Below are 27,677 nucleotides of genomic sequence, written 5' to 3'. Positions count from 1 at the left end.
ATGAACGCTCAAACACAGAGCAGCGTTAGCATGAGCGCTCAAACACAGAGCAGCGTTAGCATGAGCGCTCAAACACAGAGCAGCGTTAGCATGAGCGCTCAAACTCAGAGCAGCGTTAGCATGAGCGCTCAAACACAGAGCAGCGTTAGCATGAGCGCTCAAACTCAGAGCAGTGTTAGCATGAGTGCTCAAACTCAGAGCAGCGTTAGCATGAGCGCTCAAACTCAGAGCAGCGTTAGCATGAGCGCTCAAACACAGAGCAGTGTTAGCATGAGCGCTCAAACTCAGAGCAGCGTTAGCATGAGCGCTCAAACTCAGAGCAGTGTTAGCATGAGCGCTCAAACTCAGAGCAGTGTTAGCATGAGTGCTCAAACACAGAGCAGCGTTAGCATGAGCGCTCAAACACAGAGCAGCGTTAGCATGAGCGCTCAAACACAGAGCAGCGTTAGCATGAGCGCTCAAACTCAGAGCAGTGTTAGCATGAGTGCTCAAACTCAGAGCAGCGTTAGCATGAGCGCTCAAACACAGAGCAGCGTTAGCATGAGCGCTCAAACACAGAGCAGCGTTAGCATGAGCGCTCAAACACAGAGCAGCGTTAGCATGAGCGCTCAAACTCAGAGCAGTGTTAGCATGAGTGCTCAAACACAGAGCAGCGTTAGCATGAGCGCTCAAACACAGAGCAGCGTTAGCATGAGCGCTCAAACACAGAGCAGCGTTAGCATGAGCGCTCAAACACAGAGCAGCGTTAGCATGAGCGCTCAAACTCAGAGCAGTGTTAGCATGAGTGCTCAAACTCAGAGCAGCGTTAGCATGAGCGCTCAAACTCAGAGCAGCGTTAGCATGAGCGCTCAAACACAGAGCAGTGTTAGCATGAGCGCTCAAACTCAGAGCAGCATTAGCATGAGCGCTCAAACTCAGAGCAGTGTTAGCATGAGCGCTCAAACTCAGAGCAGTGTTAGCATGAGTGCTCAAACACAGAGCAGCGTTAGCATGAGCGCTCAAACTCAGAGCAGCGTTAGCATGAGTGCTCAAACACAGAGCAGCGTTAGCATGAGCGCTCAAACACAGAGCAGCGTTAGCATGAGCGCTCAAACTCAGAGCAGTGTTAGCATGAGCGCTCAAACTCAGAGCAGTGTTAGCATGAGTGCTCAAACACAGAGCAGCGTTAGCATGAGCGCTCAAACTCAGAGCAGTGTTAGCATGGGCGCTCAAACTCAGAGCAGTGTTAGCATGAGCGCTCAAACTCAGAGCAGCGTTAGCATGAGCGCTCAAACTCAGAGCAGTGTTAGCATGAGCGCTCAAACTCAGAGCAGTGTTAGCATGAGTGCTCAAACACAGAGCAGCGTTAGCATGAGCGCTCAAACTCAGAGCAGTGTTAGCATGAGCGCTCAAACTCAGAGCAGTGTTAGCATGAGTGCTCAAACTCAGAGCAGTGTTAGCATGAGCGCTCAAACTCAGAGCAGTGTTAGCATGAGTGCTCAAACTCAGAGCAGTGTTAGCATGGGCGCTCAAACACAGAGCACCGTTAGCATGAGCGCTCAAACTCAGAGCAGTGTTAGCATTAGCGCTCAAACTCAGAGCAGCGTTAGCATGAGCGCTCAAACTCAGAGCAGTGTTAGCATGGGCGCTCAAACTTAATGGCCTGTACATTCTCTACAACCAATAAACAGGCATCTTTCACTTCAAAATACATGCGTTCATGATATTCATATAGTAGGCCTACTCAAAAACATCCATTAAGCATTCAAACAGACAGTATTTCTTTAACATTTGGGCAATAACAGCACTGCAAACTAACCATGCATGGTCTTTAGTCTCCTGATAACTAGAGCAGGTGTTTGTGAAATAGATTCATTAATTATAGCAATTGTGAATGCATTACATTTTGTTACTCGATATTCACTCAAAATGCACTAATGCATCTCATCTCATGGTGGTTTCTAGTCATCTGAATAAAACATGAGGACTATATATACAGGTATATTAAAGACTTTAGCAAATGAATTTGCATGTCAGAATATGCTGATTTCATGCATAAAGCAACATTGCAACCGCTTTGGAGATTGTAAAGGTGCAGGAGACTTCATGTAGAAGCACAAACGGAAGAAACCAAACAAGATTAGCAGATGAAACATTCAAAACTGATGGTCAATGAGCACTGAACGCATAAAATAACAGAGCCAGACCGTTTTACTGCCGAATCCCTTCTTTAATGCTCTCCATCACACACAGCGTGGACAGTATAGATATTCACATACACACAACCAGCCATATCTTACATTGAAACGCTTCCAGTTGTAACATGTTTTTTTTCACAGGTTTAAGTATGGTTGAGTTTTGTTCAGAAACAGGAGTTCACGCATACAGTAATCCCGTTTGTCCATGTTAAATCTGGGATCAACAGTTCTGATGATGACCAAACGTGACATTACAGCGCTTTCATTCTCAACATCACTGACACTCACTGAAGAAACACTGAATTATGAGTCTCGGAGAATCACAGACTTTTAGAGTTTTATCAGTCAATAATAATAATAATAATAATAATAGAATAAGAAATCTTCTGGGTTCAATGCAAGTCTTTAAACCTTTCATTCAACTTAAAGGAAGAGTTCAGCCCGAAATTAATATTCAGTCATTATTTTCTGACCCTCATTCCATTCCTGTGTCATTTCGTGTCATAACTATCATAATTACGAGATGACAACTTTCGTTAAGAAGCTTTCTACCTCCTCGAGCTCAATTATTAATGGACTAAATTATTCACGTCCATGATGACATATAGCCAAAATGGATCCATGTGCAGCTTTGATGTTGATCACATCATCACAACATGAATTTTAAAGGATTAGCCAAAAGATATGGCTGTTTTTATGTATTTATTCAGAAGATTTCAGCAGTTTGTGTTTTGGCCTCAGTTTATGTAAATGTGATCTGCCTTCTCGTAAATTAAATTGAATACTGATCAAGTATGTAATAATTCTCAGTGACTCACTCAACATGTTAATTTTGTTAATTTATGGCTCTTATTAACAATTTAGTAGTCAATTTGCTAGCTTTATTGACATTCTGCTTTTGATGAGTTGTGAAACAGGCCTGAGAGAGGATGATATAGGCAAGTGAAACTCGAAAAATTTGAATATCGTGCAAAAGTTCATGTATTTCAGTAATTCAAATTAAAAGGTGAAACTAATACATTTAGTATATATAACTATATACATATGCACGACCACACTTTTCAGAGGGCCGACATTTCTGTATTTAAAATTATTTTTTTAATTGATACATGTAATATTCTAATTTTCTGAGATTTTGAATTTGGGTTTTTCATAAGCTTTAAGCCATAATCATAAAAATTATAACTTTTGCAAGATATTAAAATTTTTCGAGTTTCACCTGTATTAAATATGTCCAACAGTGATGATTTGTCCTTGAAGAAATATTTCCATAAGCTTTGAGAGTTCAGTGTTCCAGTAGAATCAGGTTTGTTTGGGACGTCACACTTCCTGTAGAAGGCCACTATTTCCTGTCTCACAATAAACACACTTCCAGATTCGATATGAAACATTCAGCATAAAAAATAAATAGCATCCATAAACTACACAGAGCATGTTTCCAGTAATGGACAGCGGGTCGAATACAGCAGTTGCACAGTGACGGACAACAGTCGACGCACGTCTTCAGCGCATGCATCAAAGGAACATAAAATAAACATTTCTGTACGTTAATCATCATTTCCTAGCATTCATAACAGTTTCATCAGCATCTCCAGCCACACACACACTGCAAAGGTTCAGTAGCATTTAAATACAAGCCCTAAACTAGAAATGCATTATTGAAAATGACCAATACAGGCATCATATCTTTAGACTGAAAGATCTCGAGCACCTTTAGCATGTCTGAAAGATATTTTGGTTTATATATTTCACAATTAAAATTGACTATGCATTAACTAGCCCTCAAAAAGTGCAACGTCCAGTCTAAAGCAGCCGTCCTCAACTGGTGGATTGCAATCGACGAAAACAACGAATCAACTGGGCTGATCAACTTTTAAAATGAAGGAGAAAATGCATCATTCGTCCAATCAAACTTTACACTATTTCAGTCAAATTCATCTGTCGTTTGGTAGAAAAGATCAAATTAGACTGAAAATAAGGAGTCAGATGATATTAGATACAGGTTTGTGTTTTCTGCTATTATTTATGCAGAAGAGTTTTCCTATTCAGTCGAACACCTTCGTAACTTTGCATATATTTGAGTCTAAACAGTTCATGATAATATGAATTTATTATATATGAATATTCTAAACAATACTGGTCAAAAGTTTAGAGTGATTTCTGAAGGATCATGTGACACTGAAGATTGGAGTAATGATGCTGAACTCTGCTTTGATCACAGGAATAAATTACACTTTACTATATATTAAAGTAGAATATGGTTATTTGAAATTGTAAAAAAATTTCACAATATTTTTGATTTTACTGTATTTTTGATCAAATAAATGCAGCCTTGGTGAGAAGAGCAGCGTAATTTATAAATTTTTCAAACTTTTGACTGATAGTTTATAACATTATTTCAGTGTTTGATTGATTTTAGTTTATTTTGCGGGTCATTAAATGTCAATTAAATTTCATTAAATCCTAAAGCAAAAGCAGCTGAGAACTGCTGACGGTGGATGTGACGCCCATGTTCAGATCTGACCAATTCAAAACCTTTCAGACTTACAGCAATAATGATCAAGATACCACACACACATTGAGATTATAAATATACACATCTGACATTCCTTGTGTTTTGTCCAGATCTAGCTCGAAACACACAGCGAATCCTGTTGTTTACGGTCGGTGAGTGGAGATTTCATGCATTTGCAGTCACTTGTGCACATTGAACACACTCACGCTAGCATGCAAACACGTGCTGAGAGACGCCAGATGACCGTGTCTGGGTTGCACTTACACCAATAAACAATGTTAAAAAAAAAAATGGTACCTTCAAACTGAAGTCAGACTGTAAAGCAAAAGTGCATGTTTGTTTTTTGCACTCTCCGTCACAGGAACAGAGGCATTTCAGCAACGCCTGGCCTTGTGTTTCTCTCCCGACAGCAGGTTTTATTGCATACTTGACCAGCGCTTGGACACTCAAAGTCCCAGAAGCCGATGTTTGAACACAAGATCAACTCGAGGCACAAACGCATGTTTCCTCCAGTTGCACCGACTCAAGGACGGTGGAGTTTTCCAGTATTCCCAGAATCCAGCCTCTCTAAAGGCCTGTTCACACATCACTAATGATTTGTCTGTTCAGACCAATGCATAAAAACAGGCTGAATGAAATGCAGATTCACTCAATGACAGTAGGTGGCACTTGAAAAGCAGAAATACTTGATATACTTCAGCTGAAATACTTTTTAGAAAAGCAGAAATACGTTTTTAATTTGCAGGTCAATGAAAAATATGATGTTTCTCAGAATTCTTAGTTTACATCTTGCAATTTTGCAGCAAATCTTCATCTCCCAGGCTTTAACTCGTCATTCTTAGATTTGAGGATCATGCGTACCCAGACAGAAATATAGAGTCGGCACAGATCCAGTCCACATCTGGTGCGGGTTGAGTCCACTTGTACCAGATGTGGGCCGGATCTGGACCGACACTAAAAAAAAATGTGCAAACAAACATTGGTTAACACTTTATTTTACAGTGTCCTTGTTACATACAGTATTTTACATGTACTTACCATAGTAATAACAGTAAATTGTGCATAATTACATGCAACTAACCCTCAACCAAATCTAATCCTACCCTAACCGTATAGCAAGTACATAATATTACTCAGCACTTAAATGTATAATTACACTGTAAGAATGACACCTTAAAATAAAGTGCAACCCAACATTGCATTGGTCTGAACAGTCGCATTAACAGTTAAACTGAATTTGGCCTGGCTGTGACCAGCGCTTTAACTCGTGACTCCAGCAAGCGATGACGTTTGGGACTATAATCCATTTCCATGCTAGCATGCATGATCCGCATTAGCATTAGCAGTACAGTGACATCCGGCTGCGTCTCATGGCTTCGCTGATCAGATACGCGGGGCTGACCTCGGGCTCTTCCGTCATCACCTCGATGTTCTGCCACTCGCCGCACTGATTCGACTTCTTGATGGTGTCCACGACGCACAGCGCGTACAAACAGTCCTCGAAGGTCGCGGCCATCGTGAGCGGTCGCCCGTCCCACGTGCGCCGGTCGTCCTGCTCCTCAAACGCCTGGCGGACGGCCTGGACCATGCAGATGGTGCCGGTGAGATACGGAGACGGGATGTCCCGGAAAGCCTTATCGGGCAGGGATGCATTCTCTATCTGCGTTTTGTCCTTGAGAAGAAGCTCCTGTCCACATTGGCCATCGTTCTTCTGCCCGTACAGATCCGTCCCGCAAACCCTCAACCTCCCAGCCGTTCCCACGACCACGACCTCCTGCCGAAACTCCCCGGGGACGTTGAAGTTGAGCGTGACCGTGCAGCACGCGCCTCCCTCCAGGACCATCTGGAAGGTGCAGAAGTCGTCGCTGGTGATCTGCCGGATTCCCCGGATGTGGTCGGTCTGCTTGACGAAGGTCTTGAGGAAGCCGTGCACCTTCGCCGCGCGCTGGCCGGTCAGAAACGTGAGCAAGTCGATGATGTAACTGCCCACCGAATGCAGTCCTCCCCCCCCCATCAGGTCGTCGCAGCTCCAGTTGTACTTCTTCCCGAGAAGGCTTCCGGAGTGAACCTGCGCCTCACACACCAGGAGCTCTCCCGCGTATCCCTCCTCCAGGAGCTCCTTCATGCGCACGAACGCCGGGAGGAACCGCAGCACGTTTCCCATGATGCTCAGCAGCTTCGGGTAATACTGGGCGGCTGACATCATGCGGAAGGCGTCCAGCGGAGTCGCCGTCCGATCACAGATCACATTTTTACCAATACCTGGAAGAGGAAACGAGAGGGAACGTTAGACGTGTGGATGATACTATAACACACTCACGGAGAATACGTCACATAAACAGCCAGAGAGACATTAAACGACATGAGGGAATTGGGTAACACTTTATTTTACAGTGTCCTTGTTACATATGTTACATGTACTTATCATAGTAATAACAGTAAGTTATGCATAATTACATGCAACTAACCCTAAACCAAACCCTGCCCTAACCCTAGTAAGTACATGTAGTTTATTAATATTACTCAGTACTTAAATATATAATTACACTGTAACAATGACTCCTTAAAATAAAGGGTAACCGGGAATTGCTGATCTCATCTGTAAAAAAATGTTGGAGATAAAATATTAGTGGAGTAGGAGTATGTTTTATTTGTGAAATTTAAAAGCAATTTCTGAGTGAAAATTGTTTCGTTAGACGTGTAGATATTAAAACAAAATCACCTAAAATACATGCCACAGAGATTAGTGACATACTATTAGTATGTCTATTTATTTATATTGTACATTTCATACACTATGGTTATTCAAAGTGCTTTACACAGAAAGGAATTCAATTAATCACAAAATAAAAGCAAATTAAAACAGTTATAAAAGGAATTAAAGGAGATATAAAGATGATACATAAATAAACTTCTCATCTGGCAAAACACCGGTGTACCATATTTTTCACAACTCCCAGTTTTGCTCTTTTCATAAAAGACATTAGGTAATTTCTGATCTCATCTGTAAAATAATTATTGGAGATAAAAGATTATTGGAGTATGTTTTATTTGTGAAATTTACTAGCGATTTCGGAGTGAAAATTGTTTCAAAGTGAATTATGGTTACACTTTATTTGATAACACTTTATTTTACAGTGTCCTTGTTACATATGTTACATGTACTTACCGTAGTAATAACAGTCAATTGTGCATAATTACATGAAACTAACCCTCAACCAAACCTTAACCCTAACCCTATAGTACATGTAGTTGCTTAATATTACTTACTTAAATATATAATTACACTGTAAATGACACCTTAAAATAAAGAGTAACAGGTATGTGTGTTACAGTGTAATTAAGTACTAAGTAATAGTAATTAACTACATGTACTTACTATATTATTAGGGTTAAGGTTTGGTTTAGGGTCGGTTGCATGTAACTATGAACAATTTACTCTTATTACTATAGTAAGTACATGTAACATGTGTAACAGGGACACTGTGAAATAAAGTGTTCCTAAATATTATTCAGTATAAATGAAAATAGAATATTTTGTGTGGAACAATCTCGTTATTAAACAGCTCTAATTACAGGTTTCCTTTGATTTCAGTTCCTCTAAATACCAGCAGAGGGCAACCTTTCCTAAATATTAATTTCAATGTGATGCCAGACTTGGTTTCAAAACAATGAAGTGTCTTACAGAGAGGTTTGTGTATTTGAACCGTACTGTAAGTCGATTATATCAATAAAAAACAACACTTTTATTACCTGCAGTTTATAATGAATACAAATGTATAAAAATGAATGCAAAAACAAAGTCTCCTCTGCTCACCAACGCTGCATTTATTTGATGAAAAACAGCAGTAATATTGTGATTTTTTCTCTCAATTTAAAATATCTGTTTCTATGTGAATATATAGTAAAATGTCATTTATTCCTGTGATCAAAGCTGAGTTATCAGCATCATTACTCCAGTCTTCAGTGTCACATGATCCTTCAGAAATCACTCTGATAAAGGATTCTTTGATGAATATAAAGTTCAAAAGAACAGCATTTATTTGAAATAGAATCTTTTGTAACATTATAAATGCCACTTTTGATCAATTTAATGCATCCTTGCTTCATAAAAGTATTCATTTCTTACATCATTTAATCTTCACATCACACTTTTGAACAGAAGTGTGCAACAAAACAAGTAATTCAGCAGTAAGACAGAAGAGTAGCAGTGAACGTGAAACGCAGACGAACCGAACTGAGCATTACGCTAGCAGGCTAATCTCACATTACAGAGACCGAGTCAGATATTAATCCAGCTGACCCATTTATAGAAATACACAGTGTGTGAGAAGAGAAAATACATCTATGTCGGTTCAGAGCTCAAACTGTCTTCACTCTCTCAAACACACATTGTGAATGACTGTGTGTGTGTTATTCCACAGAATAAAAGCGTCTTCATGACCTTCCATTAAAAAATAACTTGCTCTGCTTCTGAAACGACTTTCCTTTTCAGAGGATGTCATCAGCCCTCCCCGTGTGTGTGTAAGAGAGAGAGAGAGAGAGAGAGAGAGAGAGAGAGAGAGAGAGAGAGAGAGAGAGAGAGAGAGAGAGAGAGAGAGAGAGAGAGAGAGAGAGAGAGAGAGAGAGAGAGAGAGAGAGAGAGAGAGAGAGAGAGAGAGAGAGAGAGAGAGTGAGTTCATTAGTGCAAGGACACTAAGGCTTTGCAATTCCTTCCTCTCTAGGGATCAAACCAGCATTAATCCATAGTACCTGCACAACACACACACACACACACACACTCCTGACCCATTACCTCAGGGTCCAGAAAACATCCTAACCCAGAGAATCAAGCGAGTAAAACTGGTCCTGTAACGTGTGCTGGAAATAGATTCCTACAACCGCCTGATCTCACATTTCCACTCCGTCTGAAGTGATGAATGGAGAGATAATACGTGTGTGTGTGTGTGTGTGTGTGTGTGAGATAGGATTCAGCTGCATCTTTACGGCAGAGATCTGACTGACCTCACGCTCACATTAATCACAGCGAGCGGCTCGACTCCATCACACAATATTCAAACACAGTCTCGGTCCATGAGCTCACACACACACACACACACACACACACACACACACACACACACACACACACACACACACACACACACACACACACACACACACACACACACACACACACACACACACACACACACACACACACACACACACACACACACACACACACAATTCCAACGGATGTTTAAATCAGAGACGATATCAAAACACCCTCTGAACACTCACAATGTTGCTTAATACATTATATCAACATCAAAATCATCATGAATATATCATGAATATTATATACACCCAAGGCTAAATAACACCATTCAATCCTAATAAATGAGACAAAGACCCACAGAAAATTGTGAAAAAGAAATTAACTTCTTTTGCATAATATTTTTATATAAAATTCATAGAATGATAGATAGATCGAATGATATAATGATAGATAGATAGATAGATAGATAGATAGATCGAATGATATAATGATAGATAGATAGATAGATAGATAGATAGATAGATAGATAGATAGATAGATAGATAGATAGATAGATAGATAGATAGATAGATAGATAGATAGATAGATAGATAGATAGATTGTAATACATGAGACTGAGAACATAAACACTCACACTGACTGTAAGAGCATCAAATCACGACAGCAGGACAGAGACTCTGACGGAGAGCTAGAGGCCATTCAGAGATTGAATTACAAATCATGTGAGAGACTAGGCCAGCACACACACACACACACACACACACACACACACACACACACACACACACACACACACACACACACACACACACACACACACACACACACACACAGAAACATCTTACATAGCAAAGAGAGAATACTAAATATCAACATACAGATGCAAAAATATGTGTTTGTGCTCTGCTCTGTTTTGTTTGTATTTGTCTGTTTACCGAAAACTAATTTCACCCAGAAATTGTTAGTAAATTTCACAAATAATTTCAAAGAAACAGCAAGTAACACATTGCATTAAATGTGAATGTTTGATGTAGAAAGACTGAAATAGTATGTTCTTGTAAAACGTTCTCCAATAATTATTTTAAAACTTTGTCTTTTTTTTTTTTACAAGTTATATCTCAGGAAATGACAACCGGGAAATAAAACTGGTTATTCTTGCTTTACAATCCAAATAGAGCTAAAACAAATAACATTCAAGTCAACATCTAAAGTTTATCTTATCAAACTTTGCTCAGTTAAAAAGTGCATTTGTGTTTTTGACTTCGTTTGAATTTCAGTTGATTTAAATCTTACTTCCTTACATTTAAATTCACATTGCAACCTCGATTGAAATGAGGAACGGTATCGCAATTTAAAAGGAATCTGAATTCAGTTCTGAATGGCACACGACACACTTTATACAGAAATACATTTACATTCTAGATAAGCTTTTATCCAGAGCGTTTGCATTGCATTTGAGGAATATCCTTCATCAGATCCATGTATTATTGTGAACATGCTCTCCATACTTCCAGAAAACCAGGAAGCTTTACATTCACACACGACTCAAGCTTAAAAACCTCGTAAACACCAGTAATATTTAATAAACGCAATAGTCCAGGACTAAAGTCTGTGTTGTACAAGTGTTTCGAACTGTGTGCCATTGAGTCACGATAAACACTGAGCAGAAGACAAGACGTTAGACGAGAAAGAAGAGCGTTAGGATGAATAGATGTGACAAACACACGCTGATAAACAAGAGTTTCTGCTGACTTCATCCAGCATTAGCATGTGAAAGCGCTGTGATGGATGAGTGTGTGTGTGTGTGTGTGTGTGTGTGTGTGTGTGTTCTGTGGATTCAGTCTTATAAGAAACCAGCCGAACAGACGCTCAGCAGAACAACGCTCCTTTCCAAATCTGATCTCAGCTGGAAAACCGTTTCTTGGGACACTCATGATGTGTCATGTTCATGTTAAGAGAAGAAGGACATGTTTGTGTGTGTCACCGTTTTGCAAAGATAATGACTGTTTTCAAACGGGTTTTTTTGTTGCCGGAACAGAATAGCTGTGATCCAAAATGATCTGGTCAAAAGTTTGGAATAATTACGATTTTAAAATGTTTTTGAGTCTGAAAGGGCTGCATTTTTACTTGATCAAAAATACAGTAAAAACAGTAAAAATGTGAAATATTTTTACAATGTAAAACATCTGTTTTCTATGTGAATATATAGTAAAGTGTAATTTATTCCTGTGATCAAAGCTGATTTTCTGCATCATTACTCCAGTCTTCAGTGTCACATGATCCTTCAGAAATCACTCTAATATGATGATTTACGGATTTTAAACATCTCTAAGTAGTCTCATGAGTAATCTCCAAGTGAGCACTCCAGTCAGCCACATATAATTGCAAACTGTGAAAAATCCCCAGTAAAACATGATCTGTTGTGTCTGTGTGTCATACAGTGTCTGTGTGTTCTCCTCCAGATGAAAATAAAGGCATTGATCCGCTGTGGAAGTGTGTTGTGAAGCGAACGCTCCTGTGTGTCTCTGCGGGACAGTAAACCACAGCCTGACCGTCATCACATTAAAACACACGCAAAGTGCAGGAGAACGACGTGCATCATCCTCGTGCAGACGCCGCTCATAACTCACTGAGCGACACAAATGCATTGTTACTCTAAACGTCCATGTATTTCAAATGCACGACGCAATTAGCCGACCGTCTCTAATGAACGACTTAAAACAGTTAGTTGTGTGTGTGAGGCACGTGTTCAGTGTGTATCTGCACATCTCTGTCCCAGCGGACGCTTCTGTGACTCGCTCATCTCTGGTCGTGATGTAACGCCTCACTCTATTGTGTCTCGGTGAATTCCTCGTCATTGTGTTTTTCTGAGCCAAACGCCTCGAGCTGATCCAGCGGGACGGCAGAGACGCTTTCAGGACACACTCCGTCACACACTCCGTCAGGACACACTCCGTCAGGACACACTCCGTCACACACTCCGTCACCCCTGACCTTCCTGCTCAATCCTGACAAACCTACGCCATCTTCTGACAGATTCTACTCGAGATTCTCTACCTATATATATATATATATATATATATATATATGTGTATGTGTGTATATATTTATATTTTTTAAGTTCTATCATAAATATATATATATATATATATATATACACTCACCGGCCACTTTATTAGGTACCCCATGCTAGTAACAGCTTGGACCCCCTTTTGCCTTCAGAACTGCCTCAATTCTTCGTGGCATAGATTCAACAAGGTGCTGGAAGCATTCCTCAGGGAGTTTGGTCCATATTGACATGATGGCATCACACAGTTGCCGCAGATTTGTCGGCTGCACATCCATGATGCGAATCTCCCGTTCCACCACATCCCAAAGATGCTCTATTGGGTTGAGATCTGGTGACTGTGGAGGCCATTTTAGTACAGTGAACTCATTGTCATGTTCAAGAAACCAATTTGAAATGATTAGAGCTTTGTGACATGGTGGAAGTAGCCATCAGAGGATGGGTACATGGTGGCCATAAAGGGATGGACATGGTCAGAAACAATGCTCAGGTAGGCCGTGGCATTTAAACGATGCCCAATTGGCACTAAGGGGCCTAAAGTGTGCCAGGAAAACATCCCCCACACCATTACACCACCACCACCAGCCTGCACAGTGGTAACAAGGCATGATGGTTCCATGTTCTCATTCTGTTTACGCCAAATTCTGACTCTAACATCTGAATGTCTCAACAGAAATCGAGACTCATCAGACCAGGCAACATTTTTCCAGTCTTCAACTGTTCAATTTTGGTGAGCTCTTGCAAATTGTAGCCTCTTTTTCCTATTTGTAGTGGAGATGAGTGGTACCCGGTGGAGTCTTCTGCTGTTGTAGCCCATCCGCCTCAAGGTTGTGCGTGTTGTGGCTTCACAAATGCTTTGCTGCATACCTCGGTTGTAACGAGTGGTTATTTCAGTCACTGTTGCCCTTCTATCAGCTCGAACCAGTCTGGCCATTCTCCTCTGACCTCTGGCATCAACAAGGCATTTCCGCCCACAGAACTGCCGCTCACTGGATGTTTTTTCTTTTTCGGACCATTCTCTGTAAACCCTAGAGATGGTTGTGCGTGAAAATCCCAGTAGATTAGCAGTTTCTGAAATACTCAGACCAGCCCTTCTGGCACCAACAATCATGCCACGTTCAAAGTCACATAAATCACCTTTCTTCCCCATACTGATGCTCGGTTTGAACTGCAGGAGATTGTCTTGACCATGTCTACATGCCTAAATGCACGTAGTTGCCGCCATGTGATTGGCTGCTTAGAAATTAAGTGTTAACGAGCAGTTGGACAGGTGTACCTAATAAAGTGGCCGGTGAGTGTATATATATAATGCAAAAAAAATATATGATAGAACTTATGTATATATATACACTCACCTAAAGGATTATTAGGAACACCATACTAATACTGTGTTTGACCGCCTTTCGCCTTCAGAACTGCCTTAATTCTACGTGGCATTGATTCAACAAGGTGCTGAAAGCATTCTTTAGAAATGTTGGCCCATATTGATAGGATAGCATCTTGCAGTTGATGGAGATTTGTGGGATGCACATCCAGGGCACGAAGCTCCTGTTCCACCACATCCCAAAGATGCTCTATTGGGTTGAGATCTGGTGACTGTGGGGGCCATTTTGGTACAGTGAACTCATTGTCATGTTCAAGAAACCAATTTGAAATGATTCGAGCTTTGTGACATGGTGTATTATCCTGCTGGAAGTAGCCATCAGAGGATGGGTACATGGTGGCCATAAAGGGATGGACATGTTCAGAAACAATGCTCAGGTAGGCCGTGGCATTTAAACGATGCCCAATTGGCACTAAGGGGCCTAAAGTGTGCCAGGAAAACATCCCCCACACTATTACACCACCACCACCAGCCTGCACAGTGGTAACAAGGCATGATGGATCCATGTTCTCATTCTGTTTACGCCAAATTCTGACTCTACCATCTGAATGTCTCAACAGAAATCGAGACTCATCAGACCAGGCAACATTTTTCCAGTCTTCAACGGTCCAATTTTGGTGAGCTCTTGCAAATTGTAGCCTCTTTTTCCTATTTGTAGTGGAGATGAGTGGTACCCGGTGGGGTCTTCTGCTGTTGTAGCCCATCCGCCTCAAGGTTGTGCGTGTTGTGGCTTCACAAATGCTTTGCTGCATACCTCGGTTGTAACGAGTGGTTATTTCAGTCAAAGTTGCTCTTCTATCAGCTTGAATCAGTCGGCCCATTCTCCTCTGACCTCTGGCATCAACAAGGCATTTTCGCCCACAGGACTGCCGCAAACTGGGTGTTTTTCCCTTTTCACACCATTCTTTGTAAACCCTAGAAATGGTTGTGCGTGAAAATCCCAGTAACTGAGCAGATTGTGAAATACTCAGACCGGCCCGTCTGGCACCAACAACCATGCCACGCTCAAAATTGCTTAAATCACCTTTCTTTCCCATTCTGACATTCAGTTTGGAGTTCAGGAGATTGTCTTGACCAGGACCACACCCCTAAATGCATTGAAGCAACTGCCATGTGATTGGTTGATTAGATAATCGCATTAATGAGAAATTGAACAGGTGTTCCTAATAATCATTTAGGTGAGTGTATATGTATAATGTATATGTATAATTATAAATGTATACATGTATTTTTTATATATTTATATGTATATGGCAAAATTTATAATAATTATATATATATATTATATATATAATTAAATATATACATAATAAATAAAATGTATGTATAGACAAAATTCTTAATAATTTGAGATAAATAAAATGAATAAATAAATAAAAAAGTATTGCAAATAAATATAAAAGTATTAAATACATAAATTGTAATATAATTAATTTTAATAAATAAAATGTAATACAATAAAATGTATTGCATATATATATATAACAAATAAATAAACAAATAAACAATTTATGTAAAACTAAATATATTATTATATAAATATATAGGAATGTAAATATGGTCAATAGTAGTTTGATGTTGAATGGTAAAGACGGTCCGGTTGGATCTTGTGTTTCTGAGGCTCATGAATGATGATGACATCGCAGACTGAAGACTGAAGAGTTATGAATATCTGGATTATCAGATCCTGCTGAGATACGTCACCACATGCAAAATAATCATTACATTATTTCTTTCATTCATCAAAACTAATCAAGCAACAACAATAATTACAGCTCCAGCAATAGTTGTTTTAGCACAGAGGTGCGAGTGTTATCTGGATCATATATGGCTAACGGGCGTTAGTTAGTGAAACATAACCATGACAAACATTTTAGGAGACTTCAGACTTCCAGAAGGTTTTTACAAGTTGCACAGCGAAAAATCCCAAACATCACTTTTACTAAACAGCCTGAACACACAGAACACCCTAGCAACCACCTAACAGTGCCATGGCAACCACCCACAACACTCAGTACAGCAAACACCACTTGCAAATTTAAAGAGACATGCGACTCGAAATCCAAAAGCATCCAGTCAGTCAAACGAACAGTTGTGTGTGAGATGCGAGACACAGGCCATCTCTGTCTCAGTTAATGTGCATCTGTGTGTGATCGGGCATGTTGTGAAATGCATGTTTACAATTATAATAAAGGGATGCAAAACGATGTTAAAGGAAAATTCAGTCATTATTATTTACTCAACATCACGTTCGGAAGAATCGGCTGCTTTTTATTTTCCATGCATTTTCTTTCTATGTGAACAGGGACATTCATACTGGTTTTGTGAACCAGATTAACCAGGAGAGGATCTGACTCACAAGAACGATTCATTGATTCACTAAATGATTCACTCTTATGAACATGCACAGGAGAGATAGGGTTAATCTGAAGCTTTTAGTGAATAACAACCTACATTTGACTCTGTTCCTCACATAACTACCATATGACTTTGGAGGAGTTGGAATATGCATGAGACTTATGGACTTTTCCTTGAAAGCTTCAATCCCTGTTAACTGCACGAAAAACAGCCTTTATTAAGAATTAAACAATAATGGTATTTTCATCTTTGGCCGAACTATCCCAGCATTTGTTTCAACAGAATTGGTTAAACATTCCCAGAATATGTCGAATTTCTCTCTCACTGCTGACGTGTTTCTAGTTTTGCTGGTTCTTCAAAGATAGAATTATAGTATTATAGATAGAGTTTATCTGTCAGAAGAGCATTTGACTATCACGGCTGTTTTCCTCGCATGCAAAGCCAAATGTTTGCATAGACCAGCTGAAATGACACTTTATCAGAGCATGCGGAGGTCAAAGGTCACTGCGAGGGGCCTGAGTATGATGTCATCTGATTGACAGGTCAATTTCTGTTTTGTTCTCTTTGTTTTCTTTCTCTTTGCAGACTCACACTTCTGCCGAGACACTGAATCCGTCTGGAGTCAAGCCGTCAGTACTGCACACACACACACACACACACACACACACACACACACTGAAACTGTCAGGAGCGACTGAGCGCTTCTGGTTAAATCAACCGTACTATATTTGGTGCAAAACCAGACAGTATATTTAAGACAAGTCTGGAAAGTTTTGACAAATGTGACACTTTATTTAGATTTGGATGCTACTCATACTAGTTTTGCTGTATGCATTAAGTATATTGTGCACTGACAAACATACACACTTTTACACTAAAATGGAATAGAAATGCGACGTGAATCAGTATTTATTTCTGAGAATATGCTGAATAAAACCTGGAATATGTAAATGAGGTCATGTGACAACAAAGTCGCACAGAATTGAAACGTTTGGCTGTTTTCAGAATGAAATACTAGTGTAATACTGAATACTGTGCAGTGCTTAAAACAATATTTTAAAACAAGTGTTTGAAGCAATGTTCTATGTTGTAGTCACATGACTTCATTTACATACCAAAATTCATATACTACACCTAGGATACATACTGCATAGAGCAGAAATAGTAGAGTTATGCTATTATAGCGCAAGAAACAGCATATATTATGAAAACTATGGGATATTTAGTGAAATCAAAAGCCTCACAGTAAATCTAATCTAACCCTGAAAGATTAAACTTCTCGAGTAAAGAGAAAAACACACAATCTATGATAATGACAAATCATAAGCCATCTGTTCTTTACTGACCTCACGAATACAACTCAATTGTAACAAATTGCTTATATATTTGAAAATATGCATTTATTCGAATGCAAAACAACTAACAGGTGTGCATAATATTTTAGATTTTGAATGCAAAATAAAATAAAACTATTATTTCCCCATTTTTCCATAACTTCCATAAAAGGCGCTGCAGTGAAAAGGAAGGATGTTATCAGACATTGTGGTTTGACCTTCTTGCCTTATTAAGACAATGACATTAGCAGCGCTACCCCTGAGCACTTCCTGTTGCTCACTTCCTGTGACATCACACCATGGTACCAGGATAGCAGAAGCTCTTTAAGCATTTATGAAAAGGTATGAGAGTCCACCCACACACAGACCCTTCTCCAGGCTCCGAGGACAGGATGTAGTCACTAACCACAGGAAGTGAGATCGCATGTGGCTTCTCTAACCTGGTGCTTTCAGTGACATTAAAAACGAACTGGTTTACCAAATATGTGTGTGTTTTTACACTGCGTTATTGCATCAACATCAGCGTTATTATTACAGTTTTTATTATTAGTTTGAATTCATTTTTATTTTTATATTTTCTGTTTTCATTTTAGTTTTAGTAATTTTGTTGTGTGTTTTTGCCATTTTATTTGTTTTGGATTTTTTTATTATTATTATTTTTTTAATTTCTTTTTACCCAAATTCCATCTTTTCCATTTTTCCGGATTCTGTTTTAATGGTTTAAATAAATTGTAATTACCAAAAAAGATGACTGAATGCATACAATTTAAAAGTTTAATAATGTATTTAAGTTTTAACAATAATAGAGCCCTATGAAATGGTTTTTTTTTTTCTTTCAGAAAATCTGTGTTGTCTATTTTTTCTGGATTTATGATTAAATACAAATTTATTATGAAAACAGTTTTCAATTTAATTTAGTTAAAGTTTTAGTAATTTTTTTGTGTGTTTTGGGCATTTTTATTAGTTTATTTTTTAAATATACCCCTGTTTTTATAAATTGTTATATCATTATAAACTTCAGTTTATAATGATTTTTTTCTAAATTTCAGTTATTTTTTAAAAAAGATGAATTTTTTTTTGTGCCTTGGCTGAAATAAAATAATTTTAAAAAATTGTATCTTTTATTTTAATTTATTTCAGTGAATGTTTATTTTACTTAAAGTAACAGATTTTTTATTTATTATTATTTTAGTATGAAATCACTTGAACAAGGACACAGACATACAGTATGTGAATCTTTAATAACATAAAATTTTAACTACGGTAAATAAAAGATTGCATGATAACGTTTCTAGAGTCAGTTATTCTGCAGATGTTGATCATACACCGGAAATACAAACGCTAGTGTTACATAGCATCATTTTATCCTCCAGCATTTGCTACGACACATTTATACTAACAATCAAACACTTGCAAAATTACCATTTTGCTTCCTTATAAAACATCTTGTAAATGCAGGCCGTGTAAATATGGAGTAAATGCAGAATATGCGCAGCTTCACCTTGCCTTCAGCGAGTGTCACAGGCTGAAAGGCACTGAGCACAGACGTGGGTAAAGAGCAGCACATGCTCCAGTGCACTGCTGTGAAGTTAAGTCATGCTTATACGAGACGGATAAACAGTGTATGAAGCGACAGCCTCACACACACATGCTCAGGAATGCTCAGAGAAAGCAGACTGAAAGAGTTCATTTCAGCCAACAAAGAGAATTTCACAGGACTCAGAGCGCGTTCCTCTCCCAGCACACATTAGCATGTCTATAGTGGAGCAGAAGCTTAAGGTGGCGGGCCGGGGGACTCCCGAAACAAGAGCGGTATTCAGCGTGGGAACGGGAGTCTCCGGGCCCTCGGACGGCTGGCTGACCGGAGAGGCCTGTGCTTCAGAGAAACATCAGATATATCGCAGCTCAACAACACGAACGGTTGCTTTAACTTGAAGAAATTGTGACAGAAATATGCAGTAGAATGTACTTCACAAGAATATCACACGGTTTTCTTCAGAAAATATTCACACATTTTCATTTGATTACAATTAATGTATTTGATAATACATTAATAGCATAATAGCATTAATTTAGAATCCAATAATTGTTATATAATAGAAGTATTGTATTGTACTTATTATTAAATTGCTAAAGTTTTATGAAGTAATTTGATTAGACATGCTTTTTTTTTTTTAAGAATCCAGAGCATTTTAAATGGGAAAAAAAATGGAATTTGGGAAAAATAAATTAATTTCATAGTGACCTAAAAATTACTTATTGTCAAACTTTTAATAAATTGTTCTTAAACTGTACAAGTTTACAATTAATAAGACATGCTTTTGATTGCTAAAATTTAAATGTAACCATTATAATGAAACCTAGAAAAATTAACATGGAAAAAAAGGGATCCAGAAAAAATAAAAAGGAAAAAATGGATTAAAAACAAAACAAAACTTAATTTAAAAAAAAAATTGGGGGGGGGGGGGGGTTACAGGGCCTGCACACACACACACTGCTGTGTCATCCCTTGTGAAACAGTGTAGTTAGTCCCGTACTGAAACACACTCGTCACAAACTCGTCTATTCTTAGACCGTCCCTGCAGTTCACACAGATGAGCAAGAGTGTTTGAGCCGGTGGACCGAAGCCAGACATCTGACACAAACACTCACATCAGCGGGACAAATCACAACTGAAGGATACCGCCGACACACACACACACACACTCACATCAGCGGGACAAATCACAACTGAAGGACACCGCCGACACACACACACACACACACACACACACACTCACATCAGCGGGACAAATCACAACGGAAGGACACACTGGTCTCATGTAGATCTGCTCCATCAGTTTCCTCAACACACTTCTTCAATCCCAACACTTTCACTGGCTCGAGTTTCAGAACATATTACATGCTTTATATTATAAACTAGTCATGTCTGCCATGATGCTGCCGCGTTCAGTTGCTGTTGTGAGTGTTTGTCACATGCGTAATGTGTTCAAAAGTTGTCCAATGTCAGGTTTCATCTTCAAACCTTTAGTATTTTTGTGGAAAGATGCATTTCTGATCAAAAGAACAAGACTAAGAAAGATGTACAACATATTAAACAAACTGCATGTCTTTCCCTCACAGCCTCACTTTCATCCATGTCAGATTATAAATAATAACCCCTTATAAAGCCTAAAGGGAGTCATGTGAGCATCAGGACAGAGACGCTGGAGCCCACGGGACAGATGCTGGAAATGCTAATGTATTCCACTGGAGTCGAGTGGCAAATCACGCTTTCATAATCCTCAGCGCCAGCAGAGGAGAAGAGGACCTGATTGAGCACAGCACTGCCACATTATTCAACAGCCAAAATGGAGGACGCACTGAGGTCACTGTCACTCATCGTGTACGTGTGCACAAGTTCTGGTAAAATGCCAACATTAAAAAATGGATAATAATAATACAATTTTTCATAATTACAAATCTGAATCCAGTGCAAACTTAGAGATGAAATGCATGAAAAATACATGAAAAACCTTCAGCTAGATGACGTACAAAACAGCTTTTCTTAAATACTTTTTTAAAACGTATAGTAAACATTATTGTAATATTTCATATTTTGTATACTATTTGTATTTAGAGAAAATAATCCTAATATTAATAATAATTATTGCACAATTTGGTCCAAAATTCCATGATTAAATATAAATTTGACTATTATAATAATAATCAAGTTGATACATAATCACAACATTGTGCAATAATAATAATAATAATAACTATTATTATTTTCACTAAATAATTTTTTTATACAAAATAAGAAATATTAAAATTATAATATTTACTATAAATATATATAAAAAAATTTTTTAGGGCTGTCAAATGATTAATCGTGATTAATCACATCCAAAATAAAAGTTTTTTTACATAATATATGTGGGTGCATTGTGTATAATTATTTTATATATATAAATACACACACATGCTTGTATATATTTAAGAAATATTTTCATGTATATACTGTATATAGATTTATATATAATTTATATTATATATAAATATAAATATTATATATATATAAATTATATATTTTTCTTAAATATACATGCATGTGTGTGTATTTATATATATACAAAATAATTATACACAGTGCACCCACATATATTATGTAAAAAAAACTTTTATTTTGGATGTGATTAATCGTGATTAATCATTTGACAGCCCTAATTTTTTTTTTTTTTTTTTTTTTTTAAATAAAAGTAATAACAATTGCATTTTAAATTGCAATCACAATCAGATTCTCCCCCAGATTGAGCGGGCCTGAGATGAGATGACTAGGAGAAAAAGCCTTCAGAAAAACTTCCCAGAATCCCCTGAACTCTCGCAGGAGCGCCAGGAGCGCTGGATGAGACCTCGAGCATCACATGCACTTCATTCGAGCTGTTGTTGAGTGACTTTACAAGCGTTTCTGCCACTATATGTCCAATCTCACTCCATCCGATCTCATGATCCTCGTCGACGCAGAACACCGTCACACACACACCTTCAAAAGAGGAAGTGACCGAGGTTTCAAAATACTTTCAAAATTAGAAATAACTGCAGCTTCTGTTAAAGCTTCTGATCATCAAGAGATGGAAGAAACGAGAAAGATGTCGATTATCCCATCAGAACAACCTGGATGTGCTTATAATGTTGCCCAGCTAGCGGTTCACTAGGTTTGGAACACAGCTAATATGTGTGTGTGTGCCAGCAGATCCTCCGTCCTGGCTTTAACATTAACTTAATGAGATAAAAAGGAGAAAAATCAATCATCTTCTTAAACGGATTAGCTGGAACACATTAGCACAAGCACAACTCAAATATTTGCCCTAAAGTACATGTTTACTCAGAGCTGAACACTCACAATGCTCTTTTACCTCTGTTATTGACACATTTCACAACTAAACCAGTGCTAAACTCGAGTGCTAACTAATCCTCCAACACAACAGGCCAGAAACACCGTGTCTACTCGCGTTTACGAGAGCACAAGGTAAACATGTTCAATATCAGCATGTGGAAACTCGCGTGACGGGATTTTATGACCGTAATGAACTCTATAGATAAACAATCTTCTTATTATGAGTTTCTTATCATGGTAAATCACAGCTAGTGTAAAGTTTCCATGATGTGAATGTGACTAACCTGACTTGAGGAACAGCTGAGGTCACATGACCTGACAAGAATGACAACACTGCTATTGGTAAGAGGAAACAGCAACAATATTCCTCTCAGGCCACATTTACACATAGCCGGGTATTCAGAGAAACGGATATTCCCCCCCTCCGTTTTCAATAATAACATCGTGCACACAACATCGTTTTCAAAAAAGTTAGCATTTTCTTGCGCATAATGTGACGTTTGAGGACCCGTTTCTCCCAGTCGACACGGCAACACATAACCGGCGTTATCAGAAATCTCCACTTTGGCCAGAGTTTTTAGAAATAATCATTTACTGTGATAAAAACGGGGTTTTCGTGTAAATGAGAGGCCAAACCACAGGGAAATATCTGCGTCTTCCCTTCGTGTAAACGGGGCATAATTTACTCGTTTATTTAAGGCAACTAGCAACCACATATAACACTCTGGGTCTCTATAATCTAATTATAATACTGATTTAATGCTGTGTAGAGCTAAATATAGGGATTTCAACATGGAAAGACTAGCCAAAAGAATGAGTGCGGATAATCCACTCTGTTGATGCTTCCCGTCTGAGGTTATTTTGGGGTCATGGTCCTCAGAGATGAATAATTCCTCAGGTTATTTCTGACTGTTATTGGACACCTGCAAACGTCTCTACTGACTCCAGAAGCAACACACACACACACACACACACACACGCCTGAGATGCTCTGAAGATACGAAAGCACTCGCGTTGACCTCTGGAAGATCTCGGTCTCAGTCATGAACACATGAAGCACTTCCTCAGAGGACAATATTAATGCTCAGATCCTCAAATCATTATCAACAAGTCTCAGATGCTTCTCCTAAAGTGTCTTTGGAGAATGAAACACAACTGAGTCACTCGTCGTCGTCCAGTGAGTGTATAGAGATATGAACTGAATGTGAAGAGGCTCAGATCATTTGATGTGAAATGTTTGACTTCATATCTCTGACATTGCTGAAACTCTTCTCAGTCTTTTTATTCAGAGAAATTTGCTACCATTTCTTTTCACTGCGATCTAGATACTAAAGAGATGTTTTTTAATACGTCCATTTGCAAAAGAGTCCATAAAATGATGATGAACCCATGAAAACAAACTTCCTAAAGGTCTTTTTGCACTGAATGTTAGTATCGTGAACTGCTTCAGACTTTGTAATAAAGCGATGGTTCAGGCTTTGTGTGAATAAAACTTTTGGATATGAAAATGGCCAATTTAGTCGGCTGCACAAACACTGTTTCTCAGTGGAGCGTTACTGACCGGAAAACACAACTCTGATGTAATGGTTGGTGATGCAAGTCCGTTTTCTGTTTTCTGAAGGAGTCATATATTAAAGCCACACCTAAGCTGACAGAAACATGATCTGACACGCGCTCTCCTTCATGAGAAGCATCAGAGGAACATTGAGCAATTCCTCCACATGAAGTGTATTAGATACAGTGGTGTGAAGATTACAGGAAAACATCAGGAAAACATCTATGCAATCTAAAGGGAGGCTTGTTTCCACCACAGAATAAAACGATTACTGCATCTTTTATTTCACAATTCAAACTTCTTTCACACAATTGCGAATTTATATCTTGCAATTTTTACATTTCTATGAATTCAGGGGTTACATCTCGAAATGTTTGGCGCAATTTTGACGTTTGGCGCAATTTTGACGTTTCTCTGAATTCTTTACATATCAAGGGTAGCATCAGTTCTGTCAGGGACAGGGTCACGTCAGTCGAGCTCTCATCAGTGACTCTCAGCTGATCCACGTCTACTATAGGAATACAACGCCTATCACCGTATTCATGTGTAACTCCTTCAGTATTAATAGCAGTGATTGTGTTTCTCAGGAGTGATTACCCTCCTCCCTCCACAGCTCCTCCTCTCGACAGTCAGGATTTGGCATCTGATTCCCCTTGAATCAGAATAAATTCTTGAATTATGTTGTACTTTAAAATCTTGAATTAATGATATCTAATGGGGGGGGGGGGGGGGGGGGGGGGGGGGGGTATTGCTGCTCGCCCAGAACAGAATATCGCTAATCCTAACTGTATGCAATTGCCAATCGTATTTGACTAGAGTGGTCCTGACAGAACTTGCAGTTTTGACATGTTTCTCAGAAATCTTTCACGTTTCTCGGAATTCTGGGTTTACATCTCGCAATCTTGACATGTATGTTTCTCGGAATTCTGACATGCTTCTCGGAATTCTAAGTGTACATCTCACAATTTTTGACATGTTTCTCGGAATTTTGACACGTTTCTCAGAATGAAATTAAATGAATGCATACATTTTTTCTAAGAATTGCAAGATTTTTTTTTTTTTTTAGACAAAACAAGCTTCCATCATCTTTGATGTCATGACCCTCACCTAGTGTCTTGACGGCGATCTGTCTCGTGAGCGGTGGCGGAAGGTTAATGCACACCAGGTCCACATCCGGATGCAGAAGCACGTCATCGATCCGGTTAGTGTAGAAGGGCACGTCCATGTCGCGCGCGAGCTCCTCCGCCTCCTCCTGCGTGCGACCCCACAGCGCCTTCACCGAGAAGCCCTCGTTCTTCAGCAGAGGGATGATGACCCGGGCCGTCAGACTGGTGCCGAACACACCCACCCCGGGCAACATGACGGCTGAGTGAGTGATGCTCACACACCTGAGGCGGGAGACCCGGCGGGTGCAGGTTCGAGCCTGAGTAAAGTGCATCCATCAACTATGACCATTGCGCCTTCGGGTTCCTCCTCCCTGTCTTCAATCTACTGTAAACTAGAGTAATCAATAACTATTCATTCAAATGAAAAAGGTGAGATGGATTCATCTTCCTCAAAATCATCATCCTCCTCCTCCTGCACACTGAGACCCGCGTCTGCGCATTGGTAAACGCTCCCTAGTCTGAATATCTACGCGATGATGATATAATATTATATTCACAAATGGATTTGTATCCGCTTAGGTATCTGCGCGACGCGTCGCGTTCACTCTGTATCATCCAAAAAGACGCGAACGCATCACTGCCGAGGTCGCGTCACGATCCCGTAGCGATGCAAATTAAATCCAAATAATATTTGTAAAATGTGTCTCCGAGAAGCGTTGTAGCGTCTCCGCACCTCTCGCTATCAATATTGCGATCATCTGCTCCACTGCGGGCGCGTTAACTCCCCGTTAACCCCTTCACCGCCGGAGAGACTACACCGATCCTACTATGGCGAAGGCGTGGCGCGTGAATATTAATTACGCAGCGTGACGTTAGATAAAGAGGGCGTTCTGATTGGCTGATACGCAGGTGGGCGCTGGGTTAGCTGGCGAATCCTACGGCGGTGAAGGCGTGGTTTATGAATATTAATAATGTTGCGTAATAGGACGCTGAGAGGGTTACCAAGCAACGTCAGCATGCTTAAAGGGTTAGTTCATCCAAAAATTTAAATTTTGTCATCATTAAGGCACCCTCATGTTTTTCCTAACCTTTATGAGTTTCTTTCTTCTGTTGAACACAAAAGAAGATATTTTGGAAGAATGTTGGTAACCAGACAGTTGATGGTACCCATTGACTTCCATAGTATTTTTATTCCTACTATGAAATTCTACTGTCTGATTACCAACATTTTTCAAAATATCTTCTTTTGTGTTTAACAGAAGAAATAATCTTATACAGCATTGGAACAACATGAGGGTGAGAAAATGATGACAGAATTAACATTTTTAGGTGAACTATCCCTTTAAATGCTTAATATTCATAAGCAAAGCTGTGTAATTATGCATACAGCTCATTTGATCACAGCGGGAGACAGTGACTGCAGTGAACGGAAACACAATAACCCAGCGAGAAGATGACAAATGAATCACTGTTAGTTTAAAAATCATTTAATAAATGGCATAGAAGACAATAAGGGGAGACCCAGGAGTGAGAAGGGTTAAATTGCTTAAGAATAAAATATCACAAGCACTAACATTGCACCATTGCAATCATCACTGCATCATTGTTTCCAAAGGAAGCTCAAACCTGCCCGTCATCATGATGTGTTCATCTGGTGTGAGCATGAGTCAATATTCAGATGGAAAGTACAGTAGCAGTGAGTCAATAACTGCATTGTTTCTGCATGTTCATAAACTTGCTTATGGCAGAATGGAGGAGGATGATGATGATTGACACTATACTCTGACCTACGACCTTTCTGATCACCTCATCAGAAGAGTTCAAACAGAATTTGAGTTCTAAAATATGTTCTATTCTTACTGAAAATTGTTGCATTACTTGAAAGAATAAAAATACGTAGTAAAAAGTGAGGAAACGGTTTAGATTATGCAGTATTACCGTAGACTGTGTGTGCTCTTCTGATTATGAGTCTGTGATGATGATTTAATCAGACATTTCATTAGTTAACATTAGTTAACTACCTTAGTTAACATGAATAAACATACTTCTACAGCTTTATTAATCTTAGTTAATATTAATTTCAACATTTACTAATACATTATTAAAATGTATTTGTTAACGTTAGTAATGCAATGTGAACTAACGTGAACAAACAGCTGGATTTTTATTAACTAACATTAACAAAGATTAATAAACACTGTACTAAATGTATTGCTAAATGTTAGTTCATGTTAGTAAATACATTATCTAATGTTATCTAATGA

General features: G+C 38.9%; 1 protein-coding gene across 1 annotated transcript; it reads right to left on the bottom strand.

Annotated features, from left to right (window-relative positions):
* Positions 1 to 5,980: 5,980 nt before the first annotated feature.
* On the bottom strand, positions 5,981 to 26,350 carry gfod1 (glucose-fructose oxidoreductase domain containing 1). The gene is made up of 2 exons (XM_056263641.1): positions 25,415 to 26,350; positions 5,981 to 6,954 (listed from the first exon to the last, which is right to left on the bottom strand). The coding sequence occupies exons 1-2, from the start codon at positions 25,743 to 25,745 to the stop codon at positions 6,032 to 6,034; spliced, it is 1,254 nt and encodes a 417-aa protein (XP_056119616.1). The 5' UTR covers positions 25,746 to 26,350; the 3' UTR covers positions 5,981 to 6,031.
* Between the last annotated feature and the right edge of the window lie 1,327 nt (positions 26,351 to 27,677).

This window comes from Rhinichthys klamathensis, unplaced genomic scaffold (genome assembly GCF_029890125.1).
Source record: "Rhinichthys klamathensis goyatoka isolate OS25496 unplaced genomic scaffold, OSU_Roscu_1.1 h1tg000209l_1, whole genome shotgun sequence".
Classification (NCBI taxonomy): Eukaryota; Metazoa; Chordata; class Actinopteri; order Cypriniformes; family Leuciscidae; genus Rhinichthys; species Rhinichthys klamathensis.
The sequence above is the reverse complement of the archived record's forward strand: the minus strand, read 5'-3'. Positions and strand labels throughout refer to the sequence as shown.